General features: G+C 44.8%; 1 protein-coding gene across 5 annotated transcripts in view; it reads left to right on the forward strand.

Annotated features, from left to right (window-relative positions):
- The window catches only part of LOC119178037 (chitinase-like protein 4), an 820,670-nt gene extending 799,880 nt beyond the window's left edge, over positions 1-20,790 (forward strand). For all 5 annotated transcript variants that reach the window (XM_075891598.1, XM_075891615.1, XM_075891607.1 and 2 more), the window contains one exon: positions 20,479-20,790. In XM_075891598.1, the coding sequence (XP_075747713.1) occupies positions 20,479-20,610 (132 nt within the window). In that variant the 3' untranslated portion in view covers positions 20,611-20,790. The remainder of the gene's footprint in view (positions 1-20,478) is intronic.
- Positions 20,791-22,171: the final 1,381 nt, after the last annotated feature.

The raw sequence follows: 22,171 nt of genomic DNA on the forward strand, positions 1-22,171 counted from the left end.
GAGAGAGATTTGGAAAGGTGTCATGTTTTCGGGTTTGACGTTCGGCATTGCGGTCTTGTGCATGAAGTCAGAAGTTCAAGCAAGCTTGGAAATGAAACAACGTGGCATAGGTAGGCTTGCTTTGGAAGCACATGGGAATACCCCATATCCGGGGTTACAGGTTGACATGAGATGGACATCATTTGAGTGCAGGGAAGCAAGCAGCAAAACAGAATTCGAGGAGCGATTAAGTAAAATGGAAGAGGAGCGTTGGGCTAGGAAAGTTTCAAGCTAATTGTACATAAATAATGTTGATACCAAATGGAAGAAGCGAGCTCGAAAATTGTCCAGCAAGTGTTTATGCAATGGCAGAGAATCAAGCTAAAGGGAAACATTGGTTAAGAAGAAGGTAAGGAGGTGAGAAAGAAAAAAAAGGAGGTAAGGTAAGGTGAGAAACATGTGAAAGCTGGGAATACCAACGAAATCATCACTGGATACCTAGCGAACGTTTAAACGGGAAATTAAAAGGAAAAACATCTACGATGATTCTCAGGGTAGTTCTCTGCTTTTCGAAGCTAGAACGAGAGTATTGTGGACCAAGACTTACCGAGCAAAATACAAAGGCACAGACACGGTATGTAGTGCGTGTGGAGAGGAAGAGAAAATGGCCGCACATTTGATAATGTTCTGTAAGGGGCTCCGCTCAGTAGTCGAAGATAATGGCAGCGAGTTTTTGAAAGCATTGGGGTTTAGGGACAATAAAGGCAAAACACACTTTAAGGGGGTAGAAATAACTAGGAGGAGGCTAACTGATTGGTGGCTACAATCGAAGCGCAAGTGAAATTCAACATAAACCCCGAACGACAGTACTTAAATTTATGACTAGGTGTCATGAACCACCACCCGATCTACAGGCCACAGCCGAATACAACCACCCATCCATCCCATTCACGTCACCTCATCCGGCGATCTGCTGCGCAGAGACTGTTATCAAACACGCGCGTGGGTAATGTGAAACGTTTAAAATATATTGTCGTGCTCCTGCGTGGTTTCAAATGGCGACTGAGACATTATGTTAATTAGCTTCTACATTTACAGAATGCCTACGCGGGTGCGCGACTGAACTGTAATATTGATAGGGTGCCTAAAATGGGCGCGTAACAGCACCGAAACATTTATCGATGTGAAGTGGTAGAAAAGCATAACGATGAACTAAGAAGTAAGTCATTGCTTGCAACACTTTCAACGCGAAGCATAATTTCCTCAAGCACTAATCTTTAAATAAAACCCCATCATTCGTAACGTCAAACTCAGAGGCGAGAATCACGAGCGGTATCTGGATGAAAACCTTTCATTTTCTCCACACTGGTCATACAACGTGTTTCCGAGTAGTGACTCACTATCTGTTTACAACAATGCTTTCTTAATAATCTGGATGAAAACCTTTCATTTTCTCCACACTGGTCATACAACGTATTTCCGAGTAGTGACTCACTATCTGTTTACAACAATGCTTTCTTAATAATTGGTTGAGCGTCTTTCTTTATCCCGAAGAAAAGAAGTTTTATTGTTGACAAGCGCCCCACAGAACATTCCTTGGGCTGAGAGCCTAGATGATGTGCCTGAGCTTCAGGTACTTCCTTCTTTGACGGGAAGATGCTCGTTCCTTGTGGAGTGCCTTTGTGTAAAGACGCTAGTGGCTTAGCAGAAAAAAACTTGTTCACTTGATTGGTGAGGCTCTGACCGTGTTGCGTGCAGCTCAGTGTGACATTTTTTTATTAAAAAAAAACAAGGTTTTTCAAGCTGTCACTCTGAAGCTCCTTCTGGCTAAACCACTTTAAAAAAGGATTTCAAGGACGTCTACGACTTCGAAGAGCTTCTCCGAAAAGCCAAGCCAGAGGCGTCTTGACGAGGGGGCCAAAGGAGGTGGGCGCCCCCCCCCCCCCCCTCTCCGAGTCACCTGGGGGGTGTTACTCTGCTATATACATTTTCTGGGCAGTGGGGCACTCTTTTATTCATCTAAAGAAGAGTGCACAAAATCTGCCTCATACAATGAAATAACAGAGCGGGCAAGCCCTGCAATGAACCTTCACCCCCCCCCCCCCCCGCTACGACTGAACGGCAAGCACGCCTATGTAACTACCCATTTACACGCGAATCATTTTGCCGTTTACAGTGAGCTCAAAGTGCCGGGAGATGTACCTCTCGTCGAAGTGCAGCTCGCACACAGCCAAGTTTTTGTGAAGCAGCTTGTCAGCGCTAGGGATTGCTCTTCACCACTCTGCAGAGCTTCGTCCTTCGGAACGCCAAACAACCTGACTTGTAGCCTGTAGTGCACCCCGGGACGAAGCAATGACTTTGTTTTCGCACCATGGGAGTGCATACAGAAGCATTGGTGTGAAAAACAACCGCAATGAAAAAAACGAGGACCAACTTGCCCGACGAAATTGTCGGAAATGTGCAAACGGTGTATGGATGGAAGGATGGATGTGTCCGGCTGTGCCCTTTAGATCGGGCGATGGATCACGCCACCCAGCCACAAAGTTAAGTACTATCGCTATGTGTTTAAGCATTGAAGGTCATGCGCGCGTTGATTGTAGCCACCAATCATATGGCGTGCTCCTGATTATTTCTACCCATTTAAAGTCTATTTTGCCTTCACTGTCCTTAAGCACCAATGTTTTGAAAAATTCGGCATCATTATCTTGGACTATAGGGTGGAGCCCTTTACAAAACATTATGAAATGTTTAGCATTCTCCCCCTTCCTTTCACACGCACTGCATAACTTGTCTGTGACTTTATGTTTGGCTCGGTACGTCTTGATCTGCAATACTCCCATTGTGGCCTAGAACAGCAGAGAACTACCACACGAATCATCGTGGATCTTTTTGTTTGCAATTTCCTGCTTGAACTTAGATCTCCAGTGATGATTTCGCAAGCATTCGAGAATTTCACATGTCCCTCTCTGTTTTATTTACCTTCTCCTCAACCAATGCTTAATTTAGGCTTGGTATTCTATTGCTGTCTAAATTTTTTCTAGACAATTTTTTATTTCACTTCCTCCATTAAGAATCTACATTCTTCACGTACAAGTAGCTGAAAACTTTCCTATCCCAACGCTCCTCTCGCGTTTTTCTCAATCGCTACTCACATTTTATCTTGCTGCTAGCTTCCCTGCACTCAAATGATGTCCATCCCGTATCACCGTGTACCTTCTGATACGGGGTATTCCCTTGCGCTGCCAAAGCAAGTCCACCTATGCCACGTCGTTTAATTTCCAATCTTGCTTTAACCTCTGAATTTATGCCAAGACCGCTTTTCTGAACGTGAAACTCAGGACCATGACACCTTTCAAAATGCCTCTCACAACGTCATACCTATTGTAGTTCTACAGTGCCCTATTTTTTATTACAGCTGCATTCCTGTTTCCCTTAGTCATTACGTATCGTTCATGCTTCTTATGGTACTCAGCCTTGCTATTTATTCATACGAAAAAATATTTGAATTTATTCACTAATATTAGCGTGACTTCCTTATCTTACGCCCACTTCCTTTGTTATCATTAAAAATCATGATTGCCGATTTTTCCCTTGCTGAACTACAAATATAACCTATCGCCCTCATTACCACCGATGTCTATCGATCCCCATAGATCTTCCTTGTTGCCGGCTATTATACTGTATCATCTGCATACATCAATACTGATAATGACTGTTCAATTTGTTTTCTTTGATTGGCATAAGAGAGGCTTAAGCCCAGTTGACTCGCCTCTAATTTGGCTTATAGGCCCTGTTGATACAGCATAAATAACAAAGGTGACACGGCACATCCCTTTCAAAGCCCGCGTTGTATTTCTATAGGTTCAGATACCCGTTCTTTCCATTAAATAACTACCTTGTCATTTTTATAGATATCCATTAGAGGATTAGTTATTGCCTCTCCCACATATAGTGCGTCCAGTATTCCCCACAAGTCCTCCTGAATCACACTATCGTAAGCTCCCTTTATATCTAAAAATGCCAGCCACAGGGGCCTGCGTTATTCTTCCGCTGTTTCAATAGACTGCATCAAAGAAAACAGATTGTCCTCCAACCTCCTTCGCTTACGGAACCCATTTTGTAGTTCTCCCAGCACTCCCTCATTCTCTACTCATGTGTGTAGTATTTTCTTTACTATCTGCATCACCAGCCTGTAAAATACTGATGTCCCTGTTACAGGTTGGTAGCTGTTTATTTCGGTTTTGTCCCTTTTTTCCTTTATACATCATGCTCATTCTGCTTAGTTTCCACCCATTGTGGGCTTTACCATTCATTATTGCTTTGCTCGCTGCCTCTCCTATTGTATGTTTAAGTTTCGTCCTAGTTTCTCTATCGGCATAATTGGGATGTGCTATTAATAACCCTTTTCTATACACTTCAACACTCTCGTTGTCTTAGTGAAGCCACTGCGCTAATTGGTTCATTCTCATCTGGTACAGTACATAGAGCGCTTTCTTGTTGTTTAATTTTTTCTGTCATCATTGTTTTGTTATATTCCATTGCCTCATCCCCTTCTAGTCTGACCCCTTTATCTGTAGTTTTAAATATCTGTTCCATGCTTGTCCTATTACTCATTGAATTGACATGGTTTCTAAACTTTGCAACTACCTTTTTATCCTTGTTGTTTACTTGCGCCATTCATTAGGCATCTTTCTTCCAATCATTTCACTGATCAGATAGGACGCTTCCTTTCTGAAGCTCAAAAAGTTATCCCATTTTCTTTTGACATCATCTTCCAGTTCACCCCTTTGTTTAGCATACATTTGCCCCCTGAAGGCTTCTTGCTGTCTTACTCTGGCTCTCTTTACTTCCTCATATCACCAGTTCTTGGGTTTCTGTCTCGTTTTTCCAGTTCGTATTTTAAGAAGCTCCAACTTTTCTGACTCGTACCTTAGGAAGCTCTAACTAAAACAATCTAGTTAGGTTTGTGTACGTCCACTCTGTTTTAGTATCCTCAGTGATTATTTTCGCAATCTCTTCAGTAACTCTTTCTTTTTGCCTTTCTGAATAAATATTACAGTGAGGTTGCTTATAATGCTTCCTTTCCACTTTCATTTGTCTCCCAAAACTGAGCTTGATAAGTTTGTGATCACTACCTAAGCTTTTGGACCAATATTGATCTATGTTTATCCCGCTTAGCCGACCATACATCTTATGTGAGGTCGTTGTGTTATCTATCACCGATTTTAGCCTTCTCACATTCCCTGTTATTGGCCCTTCGCTGTTCTCGGTGCTGTTGCAAATGAATAAATCATGCTATTCACACATATTTATTGGACATCTGCCTGTTGAGTCAGTGTATTCATCCATATCTTCTATGGGCGCATTCATATCACCTAATATAAATACATCGCACTCTTCACGTAGTTCATCAATGTCATTTTCTATGCACTGCACCATTTCTTGGTTTTCCTCTCTGACTTTTGCCCCTGTCTACAAGTATACAAAACCCAGGACCGTTATCTGCCCTACCACTTTCCTTTTTAACCATAAATGTTCCCTGCACTTCTGTTCGACTCTTGCCGGTCGGTACTTTAATGAATGAATGCCCCAATACGACCTCCTTTTGTGTTCCTTTCTCTTTTATTACAATAATTTCATATGTAGTCCGCATTTCTAGGTGGTTGCTCCATGTCTCTAAGATGTATTTCTACGAACCTCATTACTTGAAGCCGTGTGCCGCCGTCCCGATGCTCCACCAGAGTTTTTGCAAGATTTATGTGACCATGTCTCGGGTTTTAGACAACAAAAAATAATTATTGCTTGTGATCTCAACTTTCCTGGTGTTAATAGGTAGAACGCGTTTACTTCTAATGAATACAATGTCCTTGATCATAGTGGCTGGACTTATTTATGTGCAGTAATTTGGAACAGGTGGTTAGACAACCCACTCGTGTTCAGGGTAGTTGCTCTTCTATATCAGACCTTGTTTTTTAGCCGATGCATGACCGACTTTTCTGTGACAATTGAAACCGGTCTTTCAGACCACTATATGGTGAAGTCGGTACGCTACGTCTTGACAAACAAAAGTGCTGCTTCTAAAACCGTCACAGTTAAAGATTACCTTCATGCAGCGGGTGAAAGCGTCTTGAGCTTTCTTGACATGAACTTAAGCAATTTTGGTGGGTCTGACGTTTATGAGCTATTGGAGACATTTAAAAGGTCATGTCCATACTGTAGAGATTACTTTGTGCCAAATAAGAAAAAAAAGAACGCGAAAAAATACTGTGGGTTACCCGTGAATATTTGCATGAAAAAGAAAACTCAAACAATTACGTCGTCCGCGTGCATCTCAGAAAACTATTCAAACCAACCAGTCACTCTTAAAATAGTCTGTCCGATGTGCTAAGCAATTTTATTTTCAACATACTCTGCCAGACTTCATACAGACGGCTCCTGATATTTTCTGGTCGCAATTATCTCGAGAGAAAGGTGGTAAGTACTCTTCAAATGATTCGCAATGATACAATCGTTACAGATAAATCAGGCATAGCGACACATTTCAAGAAGAATTTTTAAAGCATTTTCCAAAAAGAAATTGCGACATCGTGCGCGCTTATGCTACCGCTCCACATCTCGACTCAGACATTGTGTCCCTATGTGGCGTTGTATCAATGTTTCTGAATTAAAAGACGAAAGTTTCGTCTGCTCCTAATAATATTGCCACTAGTACAAGTTCTAAAAGTATTATTTCCACAGATGCTGGCATGCTTGTATGTGCCGCTGTTCAAAAAAGGATAAAGATGCGCGTCCAGAGAAAAACAATAGTCATACTGCCGTTGTTCGAATCAGTTTGACGTCCTTGTGTGCCATTATTTACAGGTTACAGTTACGGTGTAACGTGACACTGGTGGAGGTGCTGGGTAATAGTCTATGCAATGTTACCACGAGGAAGATCTCAGCCCCAACATTGACGCCTTGGTGGAAACAGCCAACCTTCGACGCAGTCGACGGCAACTAGGCCTACCACCCCGATTCGGCCCTCTTCCGGAACGCTCCGTAACCATGGCAAGTGCGACAACTGCAAGCCAGGCTGAACAGACCACGACTCCGCCAGCTCCATGGCCACCAGCCCCTCGAACCCCAAAGCCCTTCCACGGGGAGCCCTACGATGACGTTGAGGACTGGCTGGACCAATACGATCGAGTCGCCGTCGCCAACGAGTGGGACGAGCACCGGAAACTGCGCTATGTCTATTTCTACCTGAAGGATTCGGCGCGTATTCGGTTCGAGAACCACGAGGCCGCCCTGACAACCTGGCCGCTGTTTTGCACTCAGCTGCGGAACAGGTATGGTAGCGCCGACTGTAAAGAACAAGCTGAACGTCTCCTCAATTCTCGCAATCAAAGACCAAACGAAAGCGTGGCCATGTTCATTGAGGAGATGTCTCATCTGATCCGTCGAGCGGATTCCGCGATGACAGAAAACAAAAAGGTACGCATTCTTATGCAGGGTGTCAAGGAGCAGCTGTTTTTAGTATTCCCCAGTGGCGCAATTGGTTAGCGCACGGTACTTATACGACAGTTCTTGTGAGGAGCAGCTGTTTGCAGGACTTGTACGAAACCCACCAGCTACCGTAGCGGAATTCCTCCGTGAAGCGACGAGAATGGAGCGAATGCTAAGACAGTGGTCTTCGCAGTATGAGCAGTCCGACAACCTTGCACTTCTGTCAGCACCCTTGGTAACACCCGATGTCACGAGCATGAGAGACCTTGCTGAGCTAGTTCGTAGCATTGTACGCGACGAGCTGCAAAAACTTCACGCAGTGCCTTCACAGCCTCAAGTGGCTGCTCTGACAGACGTCGTCTGTGAAGAGATGCAGCAGCTGGTACGACCATTAGCGCCACCTCCAACCGAAGCTCCTCTGCTAACGTATGCGGAAGCTGTACGTACTCCTGCACCGCCAGCCAGCTATTTCCCCCGACCGACTAGCCTGCAGACGCCACAGCACTTCTCGGGCGGGCCACGCTATGAAAACCAACGACCGACCAGCCTGCCGACGCCGCAGCACTTCCCGGGCCTGCCGCACTACGAAAACCAACGACCGACTTGCATGCAGATGCCGCAGTACTTCTCGGGCCCACCACAATATGAGAATCCGCGACCTAATTTGCGGAAATCTAGCGTGTGGCGCGCTTCCGACAATTGGCCACTATGCTACCACTGTGGTGAGCCAGGTCACTTGTACCGGGAGTGCACGTACAGACAGATGGGCCTACCTGGATTTCGGCCAGACGCTCGTCGGCCCAGGGACGGCGAACGACACCGCACCATCGCAGAATACTTGGCAAGTCTACCGTCTCCGAATCTTCAGCGACGCCAATCACGCTCTCCGTCTCCTCGACGCTCTACGTCCGCGAATCAATACTCCGCTTCCGCCGATGTTGCGGGATGATCTGCTAGGTCCCCAAGTCTCCGCCGGGAAAACTAGAATCAGCGGCCTTCGGCGGTGGGACTGCTGTTAAGCTATCGTCAAAACAGCCTCCTCCGACCCATCCGCCGACCTTCAACGATTCTTTTCAGCTGACACCTCACATCGCTGAAGAACCCGTTTCTGCTGACATTGCTGTTCGTGTCGACAACCAACCAGTGACTGCTCTGGTCGACACCGGCGCCGACTACTCAGTTATCAGCGCTGAACTTGTGGCTGTACTCAGGAAAGTCACGGCTCCTTGGGGGCATGGACCAAACCTTCGGACAGCAGGTGGTCATCTCTTGACAACAATCGGGAGATGCACCGCAAGGCTGCAAATCTGTGAGTCGACGTTCATTGCTTCGTTCATTGTGCTTCCCGAATTCTCCCGGAAAGTTATCCTTGGCATGGATTTCTTTCGTGAGCACGACGCTGTTATAAATCTTCGAGACTGCCTCGTAACGTTTGCTGACAACTATGGCCCGAAGCCTGGAGATACCAATCCGCAGAAGACTACGCTTCACATTGTCGACGACACCGTCACATTTCCGCCACGCACCAGTATGTTCGTTACTGTACAGGGCGACATAGACCATGACAGTAGGGTATCGCTGAAGCCAACCTTTCAGTGCTCTTGTCACAGCAAATCTGCGTTGCCCGCGGCATAATTCAATTTAAACGTGGGATGACTGAGTTGTTGGTCCCCATTTTTGGTGGAGCATACCAACATTTCGCCAAGCGAACAACTATCGCTCATTTCGAATTCATTGATGATGAAGCGTGTACGACGATAGCCCCGAATTCTGCAGCCGTTGAAAGTGACACCGTGGTAGCCGATGCAGTCGATGTCAATCCGAAGCTGTCATGTGCACAGAAAGAGCAAATCCGCTGTATCCTCCGCATGTTTTGCGACTGTTTCGCGCCTACATCTAAGATAAAACAAACGCCAACCGTAAAGCACCGCATTGTCACTGACCATGCTGAGCGACTCATACGCCAGCACGCCTACCGAGTATCACAAAAGGAACAAGAGGCTATACGTTCTCAAGTGAAGCAGATGTTCGAAGATGGCGTAATCCAACCCTCGAACAGTCCATCGTCGTCCCCCGTCGTACTAGTAAAAAAGAAGGACGGCACTCTCCGATTTTGCGTCGATTACCGCAAACTCAACAAAGTAACAAAGAAAGCCGTTTATCCGCTTCCGCGCATCGATGACTCACTAGACCGCCTCCGACGCGCCCGATACTTCTCCTCTGTGGATTTACGCAGTGGCTACTGGCAGATCGAAGTTGATGAACGCGACCGAGAGAAAACAGCATTCATAACGCCTGATGGTCAGTACGAATTCAAGGTGCTGCCCTTCGGTCTTTGTTCTGCCCCTGCGACATTCCAGAGGATGATGGATACAGTGCTCTCCGGTCTCAAGTGGGAAGCATGCCTTGTTTACTTATACGACGTCGTTGTCTTCTCCCAAACGTTTGAGCAGCGTTTGCAGCGACTTAGATCTGTGTTTGCTGCAATTCGCACGGCAGGCCTATCACTGAAACCAGAAAAATGTCATTTTGGTTACAACGAATTAAAGTTCCTTGGTCACCTTGTTAGCCCTGATGGTATTCGGCCGGACCCAGACAAAACATTGGCTGTCGCAGATTTTCCACCACCTATCAACAAACGTGATGTGCGTCAATTTTTAGGCCTCTGCGCATACTACAGACGCTTTGTGCGAAATTTCGCAAACATTGCCAAACCCCTCACTCGTCTGACAAAAAACGACTTTCCCTTCGTGTGGGGCCTTGAGCAAACACGCGCTTTCTGCGAGCTCCAGCAGCGTCTCCAGTCTGAGCCCTTACTCAGACACTACGACGAATATGCCGACACTGAACTACACACAGACGCCAGTAACATCGGCCTTGGTGCAATCCTCGTCCAGTGGCAAGGTGGCGTTGAACGCCCTATAGCTTATGCGAGCCGGATTTTATCATCTGCGGAGGCGAATTACACAACAACTGAAAAGGAGTGCCTAGTTGTTGTCTGGGCAATAGCTAAATTCAGACCGTACCTGTACGGTCACCCGTTCAGAGTTGTTACCGATCATCATGCGCTCTGCTGGTTGGCGAACCTTAAAGACCCTTCCGTACGTCTGGCCAGGTTGGCCAGGTGGAGCTTACGCCTTCAGAAGTTCGATTTGACAGTCGTGTACAAGTCTGGCCGGAAGCATACTGGCGCAGACTGCCTTTCCCGAGCTCCTGTTAAAACAGCGTCAGGTGATCAAGATCTCGACGGCCGTTTTCTCTGCGCCATTAGTGTATCTGATTTGGCTCAACAGCAGAAGCACGATTTCGAGCTTCAACAATTCATCGAATATCTCAAATGGCGTACGCCGCATCCACCACCAGCATTCGCCCGCTCGTCATCATCGTTCTGCGTCGCAGAAATATCCTCTATAAAAGAAACTTCGACCCTTACGCGACTGAGTACCTGCTTGTTGTCCCGCCAGCGTTACGAGCCGATGTCTTGTCCGCCTGTCACGATGAGCCTTCCTCAGGCCACTTGGGATTCACACGTACCTTGGCCCGGATTCGCCAACGCTACTACTGGCCTAAGCTCAGTCGAGACGTGAAGCATTACGTGAAGACGTGTCACGAGTGCCAGCGCCGTAAAGCACCACATCAGCGCCCAGCCAGCTTTTTGGAGCCCGTCGCTCCCTCGACACAACCATTCCAACAAATTGGCATGGATCTACTCGGACCTTTCCCAAGTCTTGTGACGGCAACCGCTGGATTGTAGTCGCTACTGATTACATGACGCGCTACTGCAAAACGAAGGCTTTACAACGTGGCACCGCCATTGAGACTGCCCACTTTTTTATGAAAAACATCGTCCTCCGACATGGAGCACCAGCAGTTGTCATAACTGATCGTGGCACAGCTTTTACCGCCCGGATGATACAAGACGTCATGCAGCTTAGCGGCACAGTACATCGAAAAACTACAGCATACCACCCACAATGCAACGGCCTTACAAAGCGACTAAACAAGACGATCGCCGACATGCTATCCATGTGCGTTGACCAAGACCACAAAAACTGGGATGGCATCCTCCCTTACGTCACGTTCGCTTACAACACCGCTGTGCAAGAAACAACTGGATTCACACCACTCCGGTTGTTTCACGGCAGGGAGGTCACTAAAATGATGGATGCCATGCTTCTACCAGACAGACACCAGATTAGTGTCAAGACGAACGAATTTATCAGACTGGCAGACGCGGCTCGTAAGCTTGCAGTCGAACGAATCCATAAGCAACAATGCATCGACTCACTGCGGTACAACGCTTGTCGTCGCGATGTCTCTTACCAACCCGGAGAACGAAAAATTGTTGTGGACTCCAATTCAACAACGGGGCCAGCCGGAAAAGTTGTTACGCTGCTATTATGGTCCCTATAGAGCTTTCCGTCGTCTCAGCGAAGTGAACTACGAGGTTCTTGACGAAGAAATGGCTCGTCAATCCCGCCGTTCACAACAACCACACGTCGTCCATGTTTCGAGGATGAAACTATTTTACCAACGCTGAATATTCGTCACACTCTCTTGAGTAGACTTACAGTGATTGTGAACACCCCCTTGTATTCTGCTTATCGTACATTTTTTTTTCTTTTCATCTGGTAATTATGTTATGACATCGGGACGATGTCCTTTGGTAAGGGGGTAATGCCACTAGTACAAGTTCTAAAAGTATTATTTCCACAGATGCTGGCATGCTTGAATGTGCCGCTGTTCAGAAGAGGACAAAGATGCGCGTGCAGAGAAAAACAATAGTCGTACTGCTGTTGTTGAAATCAGTTTGACGTCCTTGTGTGCCATTATTTACAGGTTACAGTTACGGTGTAACGTGACAATGTTTACAATGCGTTTCTGCGTCGATACGCTGAGATGATTGCTAAATTTCTTGTGATCATTTTCCGTGCCTTTCTGTCTTTTTCTTTTGTTCCAATAGATTGAAAAACAGCGCAAATGGTCCCAACATTGAAATCTGGAGATAAATTATTGGTTACAAATTATCGCACCATATCTATTACTTATTCTTGTTTTAAGCTTCTCGAGCACATCACTGCTAACTGCATTACCAATTTTCTTAATTACAACAACATAATAACACCCTTCCAACACTGCATCAAAAAGGGTCTGTCCACTGTAACTCGAATGGTCACATTCACACATATTTTAGCATCTATTCTTGATAAATCCGGGCATATTGATCTTATTTTTTGAACTTTAGGAAGGCGTTTTGATTTCCCACAGTAAATTGACTTTCAAACTTAAACATATTGGCCTTCCACAGTTTATTGTAAATTAACTCTCCACGTACCTATCAAATTATACACAATCTGTCGATATAAATGGTCACTGTTCATCTAAACTTCAGGTTACATCAGGTGTTCCCCAAGAAAGTATTTTGGGACTACTACTTTTTTATTATATCAGTGATATTGTTGTAGTTTTCCCTGAGCATGTCGGAATGAGGCTATTCACTGACTAATGTGCTCTGTTTAAGAAAATAATTGTCATGTATGATCATCAGCTTTCAAATTCCTGCCTTCATAACGTTTTCCAGTGGTGTAAGCAGTTGGATATGAAACTAAACTAAGAAAAAACAGTGTACACGAACACCACAAGAAGGAAAAACTTTTCCATATGCGCTACAAACTCGCTTACTAAAGAGGTCAGTGAACATAAGTACCTTGGCGTAACAATAACCGAAAACCTAAGTTGGAATATGCATGTATCAAACCTTTGCGCATCCACCTTCCGTAAGCTATGCTTTCTCAAGTAGAAACTTCGCCTTGCCCCGCCATCTGTGAAGCTGTTAGCCTGTAATACCATCATTGGATCTACTCTCAAACACGCGTGCGTCATTTAAGACCCATATAGTAGAAAAAACATTCGTGCCACAAAAATTATTCACCATAAAAGTATTAGGTTTATATTTCCTAACCACCATATGACAGACCCAAACAGCCATCATGAAAGAAAAATTATACAAGAACTCTGGCTTCGTCGCAAAATTCTGATATTAAAATTTCTTTTTCATTTAAAAAACAATTAATTTGCACAAGATCCCTCTGCGTTTATCCAGCCACTGACGTCGCAATAAACTAAAAATTGCCATGCTGCGTCGATAACACCGTTCCAGACACGTACCAAAAAATTTACGTTCTCTTTCCTTCCTCGTACAATTGCAGACTGGAACGCCCCGCCGAATGAATCACTACAACACATTCTTGTGCAGAGTGCTGATGGTCCGTCAGCCCTCTGCACAAGGATTCAAGTCTGTCAGCCCTCTGCCGTTCTTGTGCAGATGGCTGACGGACTTGAAAGGGTTACTAGTTACGGCAGCCGATGGCTATCCAAAGCAGAAGCCAATTATTCCACAACAGAAAAGGAGTGCCTCGCCATCATCTGGGCTACGTCGAAATTTCGCACCTACCTCTACGGCAGGCCCTTCAAAGTTGTGAGCGACAACCACGCCTTGTGTTGGCTAGCCACCCTGACGAACCCTTCAGGTCGCCTCGCACGATGGAGCCTGAGACTTCATGAATGTGACATTACTGTCATTTACAAGCCCGGCAAGAAACACTCCGACGCCGACTGTCTCTCTGGTGCGCCTGTCGACCAACCACCACCCGACGACCTGGATGTCTACTACTTCTTGGGAACGATAACTACTGACGACTTCGCTGAACGACAGCGGGCCTACAACACACCGACAACATCACTACAACACGTCGACTACTTCGACTTAATCTCATCATGGGCCTAAGCACTATCCTTTTTTGGTTAGAATGTACAGGAAGTACGTGCACTAGTAGTCCTAGCCAATTACATAAATGTGTTATCATAATAATACTCCTATTTTATGTCATGTGTTATATTGCGAGTATGTATTTGTGTAGTTTTTGTGTACATATTTTTTTGGTGATGAATTATTACTGATTTATGTGGCGAAAATGCTGTTGACTACAAATGCTATGTGTACTTGTTTGTATGAGAGTATTAATTTCGTGTGTACATTGCACGCGTTGCCTACTGATTGTGGTTTTTTTGTACAAGTGCTTGTTCCCGCTCCTGCATCTGCTCAGACTTGGGCCTGTAGTATTCTGTCAATAAATAAATAAATAAATAAAAATAAATAAATAAATATGCCATCAGCTTCTCCTCCCTTAGCTGTTCTTCTATCTCTCCCGACTTCAGCCTATTCCTCCACCCTGCATGTTAACATACCCTATGTCTGAATTGGCTCGACCCTCCTGCCTACGTCAATTTTTGCCCCAGACTCTACGTGTTTTCGATATTGGTGTCCCTTTGGAATTGTATCTCCCTATACCACCTGTCAAAAAGTCCCCCTGGTTGTTTTCCTCGTTACTTGCTCTCTTGGAGCCTGAAGGGCCCGTGTGCACCCCAAAAAAGCTACCGCACGTCCTGCAAGTCGCCAACACACCCAGTGACCTAGCCTCCCGTCGAAGTGAATTCTGTCTTATGGAAAACCACCCCACCTGTGCACCTCTCTCTTTATTTCCACTGCCTCAAATCCTTTTTCTCGACTCATCTGACAAATCTCTTTGTTTGCGTTGACAACCGCTCTTTGCAGGTGGCCGCCATGCACTGATACCTCTGGTATTGTAGCTATCACTACCTGTACTAGAGGGGAAAGGGCGCGCATGTCATCGACCCCTTTTCGCCAGTGTGGTCACAAGTCCCGTCGAATCTTCATTTAAGACATCGTTTAAATCACTCGCAATTATCACGAGGTTTCGTCCATCCGCTTTTTTAGCGAGTTTTGCGCTCGCTTGCCTCATGACTGCTTCCAGCTTACGTCCTGGGAACGTCCCCACTGAAACCGTCTTGCTATCTCTTACCCTCTCTTTGATTGCTTTTGCGCATCGATTTAAATTCGAGTTTCCGGTGATTATCACCTGCTGTGACTTTCCAGCTAGACTCTCCCGCAGCTGGAGGTTACTTGAACCTGTGACGCCAACTACTTTCTCTCACCACTACTGCGCTGAAGCTGGGTCTTGTGCCAATAGAACCGGCTGAAGCTGTTTTTTCCGAGCCTGTTTTCTCTTTCTTCTCCGCCGTTCTGGCTGCTGGTGCCCTACCGTTCTCTGTCGGCTCCTCCTTTGTTCACCTTTGCTAGTGCTTTCTCGGCTCAACTGAGGCTTTCTCTCATAGCCCTCGTTTTTCTAGCTCTGTCGCCAACGCAGTCTCCAGCTCGGCGATTCTCTTCAGCAGTTCACTCTGCGCAACCATCATTCTCGCCATTTCTCCTCGACCTCACATTTCTTACACTTCGCGTTATCTCCTCTGCAATCGCGTCTGCACTAGCATCCGTTTTAAACCCACCTCGCATCTCGAACATTTTACAGTTCTTTTAATCGTGTCTTTGTGACAACAGTTGTCTTTATCAATTGTTCCACTCAATATTTACAAAACATGGCGTATGACGAACCCTGCTCTAAGCAAAAAAAAAGGTCTAAGCTCTGCTACAAACATTCGCGTGTTCAGTGTACGTGCACTTCTACCACGGGGTGGCAGGAGAAACACACACACACACAAACACACACACACACACACACACACCCAATTAGGTAAATACCTAGTGACTGACATCAAAAAACTTACAGTGTAATAAGTGCTGTAAAGGTTTACACTGCTGCCTTATACTATAAAAGCTAGCTCCAAGTGTGCAAAACAACGTATCCTCACAGTAGATTGGGAGCGCTCCAAAAACACGTCCATCCACCGTGCCAGTCCGAACTGAATTCTCAGACGTATAAGATGCGCTCAGACGTGTAAACAATGAGCGCACCCCCACGCGGCTCCTCCTCAGAGGCTTGAGTGCGCTCCGTAGGCGCCGCTTGCCGCTCATCACACTTCCCTATTCTAGCCACTGCAGCCAGGACAAGTCAGTACATGTGCGCCAAGCTGCTTTGGAATTTGTGTGTTTCGTGGCGTGTGTCATGCTCAACTCGGTGTTCTTCGTGTCCATGTAAGCGTTGTTTTTTTCGGCGTACATGTGTTAATGCCCGATGTGAAGTTTGACGCGAATTGCAAGGATTGCAACGACTGCAAGTTCGTGCAACCTGGGTGGCCCGGTGTGGTGCTTTTAGGTGCCACAGAAACTATGGCAATGAGCCAAAAGTGCGCCTGCGTTCATTCCTAAAGGACGACACGCGGAAACAAGCGTGGCTTTGAGCTATCCCACGGAAAGATTTAACGCCAACAGTGCGATTGAAGGTGAAGAATTCTCACATTGCTTTATCAGGTGGGAATCATCGTTCTTAGCTGCAACATCCGTAATTATCGAGAAGGAACACTCTTTTTGTACATATCATTCTAATGATACCATCCAAAAAAGTAGTAAAAAGTGTAACTTTCTTTCATTGCAGAGCTTGAAACTCGCTTTAAATGTAGTTTTATTTTTTTTTTATTTTCTTGTGTCTCTTATTTTTTGAAGACGAATCGTTGGCGTAGTACTTGCGCGGTCCCTGGATAGCAAAATACAATGTGTCGAGTAAAAAAATTTTATTTGATTGCAGGGCTACGCGTATGACGGTGCTATTTTTTTAAGAATGACTTCGTGCTTATATCACAGTCAAATAATTTTGAAGAGACAACTATTCGCAGGTTATATCTACGCATAGCGTGTTTCATGTGTAGTGAGTTTATAACAGCCGCCTTTTTTTCGCACTGCAGATTCGTGAGCTGCACTTCTCAGGAGAAGGTTTTATAACGAACAAACTTAAAATGAACGAACAGGAAGTATATTAGAAGTAAAACGAGAGAAAAATTTGCTAAAGCACAGTATTGTACCTTGTATTTTTGCAAACTATTCAAAATACTTGTCCTCAACGCCTACACGTCGTGAATCGCCAACGGGAAAGATTGCAAGAAAGGAGAGCACGGCTTTTCCGGGGGCTATAGACACTTCACTTGACTCTAGAGAACTTGAGAAAAAAAGAAACAAGGTGTCTTCATATACGGACTTCAGGACCAAGCTGTCAGGAATCTGCAATAGTAAGTTTTGGACAGTACCTACCAGTAACGAGTGCGCAAGGTTTCTTGTCACATAAAACTATTCTTCTCTTCACGCTAAATGCTGATCGATTGTTCTCCCAGATCTCTCATTTTCTGTTGTTTTCAACGGAGTGCAACTACAATCACTTCCTTGTGGTAGCGCTGTGTCAAATGCTGTGCTTGGGGTAGCACTGTGACATGGTTCTGGTAACGGAGCTAGTTGTGCAGAAACTATTATTGGGAGAATACGCCAGATAGTTTCTCTCGTGCAGTAACCAACGCGATATCGTCGCTTCGCTGAAAATTTATTCGCTAAAATGACAGACCGACAATAATGCATGTAAAATAGCCACACCGCAAAACTATCTGGCGTTTAGTGGTTCGCACCGCAAACAGTGTTGTCTTGAACAACGTCTGCAGGCTGAAACATTACAGCATTCAGGACAATGCGCAGAAGAAGGCCGCAGCACAAAAGAAAAACACCGAAGAGAAAGTGATGTTTTAACGGAATAAACCTTGACTTGTGTCACATGGTTTCTTTTTACAAGAGTCAAACTACCTTCAGAATGCTTCACTTGTGCCCGAGAAAGCTTCTCAAATACATGAAATGGTATTTAGATTCCATCACAGACATTTAGAAACACCAGTAGAAGCGAGCGCGACGCTGCGGATTCTCGGAACGCAGCGCCCGCATGGGCCCACAGGTTTACGTCACGCCACCATCGAAAAAACCTTAGGAATCTAGGAGGTGTTGGCGGAGCACTTAAAATGGGAACATGCTCGATCTCAACGCCGACGTCACCAAGCAAGCCAAACTCTGCCGGGCGCGTGAGCTACGCCATGAAATCTGACTATAATTGCTGCCCTTTTCGCCAGCGCAGCTTAAACATGTCGCGCGGGGTCGCATCGCACGTACGTGCTACGACGGACTACATCTACTTGTGAAACAGCGCATGATGAAGAGGCAAAAAAAAGAACCAAAAGGACAACATTGCCTTTAGTGCCTTTTTTCTGTGCGCTGCTTCACATGCAAACATGAACTATCACCAACTCACCCAACTTTCATCGTTACTGAACTTGTAGTGAGCTCATCAAACACAAAAAAGTGGCAACTGTGACAATTCCTGTTTGTGCTATGTATACCTGCACGGACGTTTCAAGCGACCTTCTTGAGTTTCAGCAGCGCAAGGCAAGTTTCAAGCTGCGACAGTCGATGCGTTCTTTCTGGGCCTCCTTTGCACTTGAAAGGCCCGTTGCTAGCATCATGGTAGAATATCCTAGTTTGTTGCTATCGTGTGTTGCTCTCCCGCTTGAGGGAAAAGATGGACTTGTTTATTAAAGTGAACATGTGGCCGAGAAACGAAAATTCAAACCACAAGCAACACACACTGATGGCGGTGCACAGATCCAATTCTTATCGTCAGCAACCCGTCATAATTTATACAGTACCCCCCCCCCCTCCCGTCGAACCTTCCAGCATTCAATATTTTACAATGCAAAAAAGAGACACAAAGAGTGCAGGGTGTGTCTTTTCCTTGTCATACCTCGTTCCGTGTGCTGTGAAAGATTGAATTAAGCTGCATTAACTAGCCCAACGCTGAACCTTGACGATGAACTACTTCCAGCGTTAATCGCTGGTGCTGGCGTAAACTCTCAAATAAACTTGACCATTTGTGTCCTGTATGCAACCGTAGCAGGATGAACAAGTAACAATCGCAACGCTTCTGAAACAGTTCAGCATAATCTGCACCAAACGTTGTTGGCCTGTTACACCTGGATATATCGAAATAAATATATTACCACTCGTGTCAATTACCTCGGTGCTTGCTCACCATGAAGTTAATCAACAAACCCTAATCAGCTTCTCATTTGGTCTCAGTCTGAGACTCAGTAATGAAGCGCAAATAGAGTGTCAGCTTTATTACACAGGTCACGCACCGTTCGGATGTTTTTCTTGGCGTGAATGAGTCCTCTGTAACTAAACGCTTCGATAAATCAGTTTTGTTTGGTCTAAGCAAGGTTGCAGAAAGAAGAAAGATTTTGTCATCGGTATATCACAAGTTTGCCGCGTACTAATTCTCTAAAAAAATAAGGTGTAGATTTAATACTGTTTTTGTGGCAGCCAGTACTATAAAAACGCATGTGCCGTTGTATAGAGAAAAATATTAGAGGGTGGATGCGAAGTGTACTGACATTTGTTTTTTGAAACACATTAACATAGTGAATTGATGCGCCAAGTGTGTAGTATATCAGGTTCTGTTCAAGTACGGCCGCTTCTAGGTGGTAATTAGGGTTTGCTGTGTTAACGAGATATTAATTGGCCATAAGAGGTTGCTGACCAAAGCCTCACGCGCTCCTCAGTGGATCAGTGGTTACTATGCTTGGTTGTTGACCCGGAGTTCACGTGTTCGATCACGGTCGCATTTAGATGAAGGCGCAACGGTGGATGCCTGTGTGCTAATGCTATTTAACGTGCACGGAAAGTACGGGTGACTCTAGCACTTCATTTCCACCACGGTCGGCATCCAACCCATGACTTAGAGGTCGGCAGCAGAGCACTATAACCACTGTTTCGACGAGGCGGTCAATGATACTCAACAATGAGCACAAAGTTTTTTTATCTCAAATGTCGCCTGACGGAGGACATGGCTTGGGGTATGCGCCTGGCACAATTTCTTCAATTGCTCGAAACCAACTTTCACAGCAATACCAAGACACAAAGAAGGCAATCATCTACCTAGTGTTGCCACCTGTCTGCGTTATCTGTGAAAATTTTCACTGAATTTTTGATAGTTTCAGCAGCTTCATTTCCTCCAACATTTCGCAGAGGGAAATAACGCAACGTTGGTGTACGCTGGCATGAGTATATAGCAATCACGTTTACCAACGTTTACGGCTGCAGTTTATTGCAGGCATATATTCATGTTATAATCATTAGCGTAATTATTCCAAGTTCCTCTCACTCACTTTCAGTGCCTGTGGGCGGATTCGGTTGGCCTTGGCGGTGTCATGACATACGCTATTGGTATGGACGACTGGGAAGGAAAATGTGACAACAATACCAAGTTCCCAATACACAAAGCAATCTGGAAGACCATCGGCTGAGGAGCACTTCAGTGGTATTACTTAATACTTGTAGGTTCTGCCAGATGGCCAGTGTATGAATTACCATATGAATTAAGGTAAGGAGATAACGAAAAAGCCTGTCAGAGCAAGACCCGTTGTAAACGTTTGACGAGAGATACGCTGTTGATACTAAATAAAGACAGCATTCCTTGTTTTCTATTGTGTTATCTCACTGTCATTTTCCCAAGCGCATCTAATCTCGGTGCTGCTAATGAAACCACTGAACCATCTGGCACTTGTCACTTTGCCAAAAAGCATCGTTGTTTAGCATGTGAAGCTTTAGTGGATAGATGAATGGGTGCTATGAGTAGGTCTTTGACATGCTTGACACAATGCTTGGCTAATAAAAAACTATCTTAGTTTACGTCAGCCTAATAGCTTGACCATATTAATTAAATCTATGTTACTACAGGAAAAAGGGTAACAGCACACTTCTGGAGCTTAATTTGGGCGAGTTGGTTCAACGTGGTTGTATTGTATTAACAGCGCGTCAATGGTAGCAAGGGACAAGGTGGGCAAGAAAGAGCGCTGACTGTGTACTGAATTTATTGAAGGTGTAATCACCGCTTTTATACAGAATTTGGCTAGCCGCCATGATAGCGGCTTTTGCTCCTGTCCTATCACAGTTAAAAATTTTACACCCAGAAGGGTGTAAATGAGCTTGTCCCGTGGACGACACCCTAAGGGTGTTAATTCAGAACCTTCCAAAAAGGGTGCTTTTCCATGCACCCTTAAAATAGGGTGTACATGTAAAAAACTGTAGGGTGTTACAAAAACACCCTTAAGGAAGGGTGCCTTCGATGTCCATCACTTTTTTAGCACCCTCTGAGGAAATAAACACGTACAATCGTGTATGAACTTGTGCTGAATCTATATATACTTCACAGGATATGCATAATGCGCGTTACAGAAAACTAAGCCTTGCTGCCCTTGCATATTGCATTTATTTCATAGGCAAATAAAACTTTTAAACTTTTCTTCTGCCACACAATTTTTTACCAGATGTGTAACATGTTCACGTATACGTACACTACACATGCATCACCTAAAATCTTTATTATATTTTTTTAGTTTCACTTTATTGACAATTATTTGCAACATACAGTTACACTGGTTTTAGTTTAGTATACTGCTTCCAGTACATAGAGACTACAAATCAAATACAGGCTAATATATCCCTATAGTTCTTTCAAGTATCTACAATCCCAGTGGTTTCCAGTTTATTACTCCTTCATGTACACAATCGGTTAATAGGAATGAAATACAGGCAAACATATACTTATAATTCTTTCAAATATATACAATCACCATGATTTTACTATATACGCCTTCATGTACACAATCGTTCCCAAGAAGTGATGCACACAAAAATATATACAGATAGTGTTTTCAAATGTATACAATCACAGTGGTTTAAGCTTCGTATTCCTTGATGTATAACAATTGGTTATGAGAAATGATGTACATGCAAACATATACGCGTTTTCGCACATATAACTTTAGCGAATACTTAAAAAAGCAATACAATGATCAGAAACAG

This window comes from Rhipicephalus microplus, chromosome 1 (assembly GCF_043290135.1).
Source record: "Rhipicephalus microplus isolate Deutch F79 chromosome 1, USDA_Rmic, whole genome shotgun sequence".
Taxonomy (NCBI): Eukaryota; Metazoa; Arthropoda; class Arachnida; order Ixodida; family Ixodidae; genus Rhipicephalus; species Rhipicephalus microplus.